This window comes from Pararge aegeria, chromosome 17, assembly GCF_905163445.1.
Source record: "Pararge aegeria chromosome 17, ilParAegt1.1, whole genome shotgun sequence".
In the NCBI taxonomy this organism is placed as follows: Eukaryota; Metazoa; Arthropoda; class Insecta; order Lepidoptera; family Nymphalidae; genus Pararge; species Pararge aegeria.
Genome location: NC_053196.1, coordinates 4,248,713 through 4,255,713, shown reverse-complemented (window position 1 = coordinate 4,255,713; position 7,001 = coordinate 4,248,713). Strand labels below are relative to the sequence as shown.

The following is a 7,001-nucleotide window of genomic DNA, read 5'->3' as shown; positions in this document are numbered from 1 at the left end:
CATACAAAACAAACATATAATAAACTCAGAGGTAATAACAAAAACTTGCCAAGTGAGAGTCGGAGACGCGTGCGAATGGTTACGTACCATTATATATATAAAAACGGCAAAAAAATCAAGTCTGATGGGACCCCTCTTTAGTTTTTATTTTATGCTGTTATTTAGTATTTGTTGTTACAGTGGCAACAGAAATAATACATCATCCTAATCTAAGGTGGTAGAGTCGCCACAAACATACAAACTTGTCGTTTAAAATGGCCTAATTGAAATAAATGTTTTTTAAATAAATAAGTAATGGAACAAGCAGTTGGCCCTCCTAATGATAACAGGAAAACCATCGCCGAGCTATACTTAAAAGGGAATGCAAGGAGCACGTCCTGCAACATGCCGCCCTGGGTCCATCAATTTGAGGCGTAGGTGGCCTCATATGCCTTTAATAACACCACTGGCAACCACGCCTTTCTTACTGGAATACAGCATTGCAACACGACGAAGACGACGATATTTTTGGGACGAGCTCTGTCACGCTCTCTGTCTGATGGTTTCAGAATGCAGAAATGTTCGCGATGGCTCATACTGATGATTTTTTTGCCATTAGAAGAAATTGAATAGCATCCTTGATGAAAAGAATGTGGGTAAGCAGTAACGGCATTCTGAAAGCACTAATAAATCGATACGATTCTTCAATTTACAAGTTGTATATTAAACTCAACGTCGGGCTGTCTGGTCGCAGAAATTTTAATTTGTAACTTTTTTTTTTATATTGCATATTGATATTTAATGTAAGTTTTTTTTTTATTTTTATATTTAGTTTAGTTTTTAATTATTTATTATTCTATTTATGTTATTGTGTAGTGCGTAGTGATGGGTCATAAATACCAAATAAATGAATAAAAAAGCTCTACTATTGTAAAAAAATTGAATTTTGAATTTGTATACCGATGGGCTTAAAAGTAGGTAGTAGATTTTTACATAATTATGTAGGAGGAGGCCTTGAAAGAAGTTACGGCGCCGGCACGCCGGGTCAGCCACGTGCTCGGTGATTAATGCTGTTTATTATTTAGTGTACTGGCTTTGGTCTGCGGTTTCGCTCGCAAAAGAACAAAGATAAAGCTTTTTTTGTTAGCTAAAAGTACCTAGGTTTTACGGATAAAAAAAAATCTTTCCAGCACGCAGCTCTAGCTTTTCAGAGTTAGTTAGACATGTTGATTATAAAAAAATAAAATAAAAACAGCCTTTAATTCCAAAACGTCATTTCATACAAACTAATAAACATTTTAATACTTTTGAATATATTAATATATTGATTATTGATTGTTATAATATAATATAATATAATATAATATATTGTTTGAATTAAAATTATGTACTTAAATTATTAATTAATTATGTCACGCGTTTCGGATTGCCTGTTGGCAAAAGCCTCCTCTAGCTCTCGCCACTGCTTCTTGTCGTGCGCTACTCTGCGCCAGTTAGTTCCCGCGGTCTGTTTAATGTCGTCATGTTATTTAAAGCAATGTTAATATTCCTTGCTTTTACGGAGGTGCAAAAACTTCGTGGGGAAACCTCTATGCCTGAGAGTTTCATAACAGATAACGAGACAATTATCTACCCGGGGAAAGGATAAAAATGTATCCCACAGCATTATCAACTCTCAAAGCACTGGCGCAAGTGGAAAGAATTTCCAAATCATATAAGTGTAAACTTCTCCAAATCCATGTTCCCGTGGTGGCATGTTAATTTTATTCCTTGTCCCTGACAAGAGATTTAATCGGGCGATATAATTTTTCTTTCCTGTCTGTGCTAGCCCTGCTTGAGCCCCGTAGTGGGCCGGTAATGGGTCCGATGATAATAAGAAGATAGCTTCTTGGCCCCCAAAATAGACAGGAAAACGACGTAAGTCATCTGAATTCCAAAAACACTTTCCAGTCTCCGTTTTACATCAATAAAATATGGTTACGTAATCTACAATAAAATTAAATACGCAAGGTTCAGTATAAAAGGGTTTAACAAACCCCTTTGTAACTGTTTCTTCTTACAAAAACCCCTTCAAATGATATACTGAAAGGGGACTTCGGAACCTTTATTGTGCTTATTCGGAATACCTACAGAGCATGATGTCATCGTTTAGCGCGAGTCAAGGTTAGGGCTTTCCTTTGTTTTATGACGTAATAGTCGACAAGTGCCAGGCACATTTTCGTGTTAAAAAACTCAATTTTTTTCCCCATTTACCCAAGTTGAACCGTTTTTGTGAAAACAGAGACTATCATTTTATTTCTTGGGGATATCCTCATGGTTAGATTCATCGACTCTTTTTATGTCACCCTTTTAAAAAAAAATGCTGTATATCAAAAACATATTTTGTTATACAACTTTGACAGTCTGGCTGAGACTCTTCTTAAATTTATTTCTGTTTAAATTATAATGGAAATAGACACACCCAATCACATGCTCTCACACACATACCTACTCGCAAGGGGGTGTCTGGGTGGTCAGCTGCCTCCCTTGAAATCTCGCAGTTCAAACATTGAACTCGCGTAACCACTTATTATATTGTGTGCTTACTTATGAAGTAGAAACAGGCAAAATGAACGGTGCGATTGTCATTAAAAAAAACCGTACAGTGAGCAAGTGCTACAGTCGCCACCGAGGCTACCATGGCGGTCAAATTTGCTTTTATTTATTTAACTACCCTCATTTGCTGCTGTTTTCCCATACATACATGTGTATACTTTTATAATCTTTGGTTTGCCCTACACATTTGCACAAATCTACATATACCTAATGTTTTATATACTTAGGTGTATATGTGTTCTTACCGGACGGTCCGACCTAAAAACATATATATGCCCCCCCCCTTCGCCAGAAGCGGGATACATCCATGGGAGAGGAGGTCCTTCTTAAGGTTGCAGAACTAATAAATCGTGTGTGTACATAAAACCGAATTGGTACTTCTGCAAGTATTTTATACACAAAACGTTTAAAACTACATGCCTATTAATAAACGCTTTACGTGTACGCAAAATTAAATATTATTGTTTTTCTTCTGTGAGATGTTATAAACTCTAGAGGTATTAAATACGTGTTCACGGGCGGAGGTCATTTGTGCTGGATAAACAAGCATGAAAAGCCATCCGAACGGTAAATTTGAGGACAGGGTTTATCCATTATACATGGATTAGAAATACCCCGGGACTATGTTGAAATTGAATTATTGTGATGTACGCATACGCGAATCTTGTGAAAAGGTTGAAAAACCTGTAAAGACACAATCGATCAACAAAAAACAAATGGATTTTACTAGGTGAACATGTTTATTTCCATCTCTGACAAATTGGTTGTTTATGTCTTTCAACACCAGGGTGTGTTGAGATTATTTTTTAACCAGACTCTCTAATCTGTATACCTAAGCGTCATTTGGAACAAAACAAATATCTTAATTTTCGCTTCGAGATATTGTTTCACGTTGCCATTGGTCTACTATTGTTGTTCTTGTGCAGACCCAAATACCAGCTACACAAACCGGTTTAAACAGGGATCTGATTCTTCTTTACAAATAACCGTTAAACTTAGGGCCCATTAGGGGCTCTGATATCAACGGAAAGCAGTTATGTTAAATGGGGGACGATGCGGACTCTACAAATAATATCATCTCACAGTTGCACTGCGTAGTATACAGTTAAACATAAAAACAATAGAGCGTGCGAGTACTACATCGATTACTTCACTGAAACTATTTACAATTCATAAGCGTCAAGCCTTTTTTTATCCAGTAATATCCCGAGCTGCAGTCTTAAGCTTGCACATCTAAAACAAAACAGATACCTTCATTTTCCTCAGGTCGATGGACATAAGGCGTCACTTTGTAGGACATTTAACCTGCATGCGCTGCGAAGTTTTGTTCTGTTTATAGGCAATGGTTTCCCTTGGTTTTCCTAATCCTAAGGTTGCCTGGAAGAGATCGCTACTAAGCGATAAGGCCGCCTTTTGTATCCTACTTTTTAAGTTTCCTCTTATTGTGTCCATTGTTTTTTTTCTTTTTGTGGTGTTCAAATAAAGTGTATATATATAAATGGTTTTCCCCTTATCAGCTGGGTGCATGGTCCGTCAATTAAAAGCATAAAGGGTGTGAAATGGGCCTTGGAAGACTGCATACAAATCTTGTAAGTGTATATATTTTTGCCGGGTCCATTTAGGATTTAGGCATCAGCTGAAGATTAGTTCTTATAAAATCTGAAATTGTGAGAAAAGTGTCGGGTAACCGCTAGATGAATAAATAAAAAAAAAGGTTACCCTCTCGCGTCTATAACTTAAGGACAACTATTTCAATACTATCGGTTGCGTTCTGCCTGTAAACACACGTGACTAATGAGATAAAAATATATATTGCCCCGATACCCTGGCATATATTACGTGCACCCATACTGTTAATATGGCATATATATACTCCGTCAGTTTGGATAATTTACATGGTCAAAAACCCTGTGCACGCCACTGGACGCTGCCGCTCGTTCTTCGTTATATTCCTTTAGTCGCCTCGTACGACACTTGCGGGAGCGGTAGTGGCAACTGTATTCTGATCTGCCGTCACCACACGGCACAAAACAACTGTAGGTACCTACCACTACAATCGCAGAAAAAAATTACGAAATAAAAAAAATTGTTTATGTAAAGGCCATGAAAACAATCGTACATTTTGTGATTGGATATGATTCATGTGTTTGTTGACATATCATGTTTTTGGGAAACATTTATCAAGGTTAACATGAGTAAAGATTATATAATCAAAAGGAAACAGACTGTTTTAATGGCTTATCATAATGCATCCTCTATCAATGAGGAGACAACATAACATGACGGCCGACTGGCGCGATAGGCAGCGATCTGCTTTCCGAGTCCAAGGCCTTGGGATTCTCAGCTCGAAAATGTTCTTGTGATGAACATAAATTTTTTTCAGTTTTTTTTATTAATTTAGTTTTCTTACATTATCTTATTTTATATGCTTATAATTAACAGTTTCGTAAGATACAATTTTTGAAAAAGAAAAGTACAGCCCTGCTTCTGCGATTTGATACATCGGCCAGGCTGTTCTTCCTATACACATAGATAAACTAAAACTATAAAATTTACACACTTATAATAATTATTACTAAAAAATTTTTTAATCTACTAAGTATTATTGAATTTCTTGAGGTCACTCAGGATGGAGTTTACCATGTCGGTGTAAGATTGCAAGGCAGATCTTTTTCGCATCAGAGAGCGCAGCTCATAGGGGGACACCCCAAGGTGCCCGCAAAGGAACTCATGATCCAGGCGGAGTTTTCCGAAGCGGGGACATTCCCGAAATAGATGGTCAAGGGTTTGGCTGGTGGAGTTGTCACAAGGGCACTTATCGTCAGTGGTGATGTGGAAGCGGTGTAGGTAGTGTTTGTTGTATGCGTGTCCAGTGAGAGCCTGCGTGAGAGTGAACGAGATATCCGTGAGCTTGAAGAGCTCGCGAATGTCCATGATAGTAGGCAGCTGTCGCTTAGTGTGCTGCCCCTGCGCCTCGCTCTCATATCGGCTCTGCCAAGTGTTTTGATTTTCCTTTCTTATGTTATGTCTCACAAAAGATATCGGGTAGTGACAGTAAGCCGGGGCCTTGTGGAGACCGGCCGCGTTTTTGGCTGCGGCATCGGCCGCCTCGTTACCTTCTATGCCCACGTGACTCCGGACCCAAGCAAATTGTACGGTTCCAGAGCTCGCATGCACTGTTCGATGGATGTCCGCGACCAGAGGGTGTGTATTGCTGCGATCCTGGATGGCTTTTATGGCGGAGCGGGAGTCTGTGTAGATATAAGTATGGGTGTCGCAGAGTGTGGCAGCCCATGAGCAAGCGCGCAGTAAGGCAAAGAGCTCGGCCTGGAAAACCGAACAGCAATTGTGCAGCTTGTACTTCCTGTTGGCGACTATGCGTCCCCGGCAGTAGCTGACGAAGGCTGCCCCGACTGTGCCGTCTTCTTGCTTACTGCCATCCGTGAATATATGGTTTGCATGCGTCGGCAGCTCGGATTGGTACCGCTCCACCTCATCTTGGCTCACCAGGAACTGCGCCGGGAACGTAAGACGTTCAGCAGGGTGAAGCATAAGGCGGGGAGGGGTAGGTCTTTCAAGTCTTATGTCATCTGGGAGATACTCTGTCGCGCCAGTCAATCTAGTGTTCTCGATAAGGCACACCTCCCGCACCTTGAGGTCGAGTGGCATAAAGTCTGGGTGTTTATACAGATAAACACCCAGACTTTATGCCAGAATTACTTATAATATACAGATATTATAAGTAATTCTGTGTTTTATATTCATAAAAATATTTATCAGATACGCTTACTTTGGGGCTAGGTGGCGATGTGCGTAATATCGTAGTATATTTATATTTAAGTAGCTTAAAACGTGCTTATATTAAATTATTTTTGAAGTAAAACGTAGTGGTTCTATAATTTTCAGCAACGAGATATAGGTACATACTAAACCTTTTCGAAACTTAATTATGTATGTACCGTTTCGCAAACTGCAATTTTGGAATATTGTATTGTATTAATTGAACTTATTTTGCACTTCATAGCAAAGCATAATACTCGTAGGTAGGTACAAGAATTGTTTACGTCAGTATAACTGGAGCGAAAATAAACACATTTCATCGGTCATTAAACCATGGATGTTTCAGTTCTGACAAAAAAACGTTTAAGAGTTTTGCAAGAAGATAAATTTTAGTTCAAGGAAATACCGATGAGAGATGTGAACTTATTACGGAATAGTGACTCTACCAATATTTTTAAGAAGATCTTAATTGCAGGCGGTTAAACGAAAAAGCCTCGTTGTTGTAGTGCTAAGCATATTCAACTTCGGTCGGTCGAAAAATTGAGATGTATTGTGTTTATCCAGCGAACGAAAGTTTATCTGTTATGGAATTTTCAGTACCAGTCCAGAGTCAAACGAGCATCGGTCGTTTGTCCCGGTTATTATAA

At 38.8% G+C, this 7,001-nt stretch overlaps 1 protein-coding gene across 1 annotated transcript; it reads right to left on the bottom strand.

Annotated features, from left to right (window-relative positions):
* Positions 1-5,169: 5,169 nt before the first annotated feature.
* Positions 5,170-6,243, bottom strand: LOC120631234. Its single transcript, XM_039900715.1, has one exon. The coding sequence runs from the start codon at positions 6,241-6,243 to the stop codon at positions 5,170-5,172; it is 1,074 nt and encodes a 357-aa protein (XP_039756649.1).
* Between the last annotated feature and the right edge of the window lie 758 nt (positions 6,244-7,001).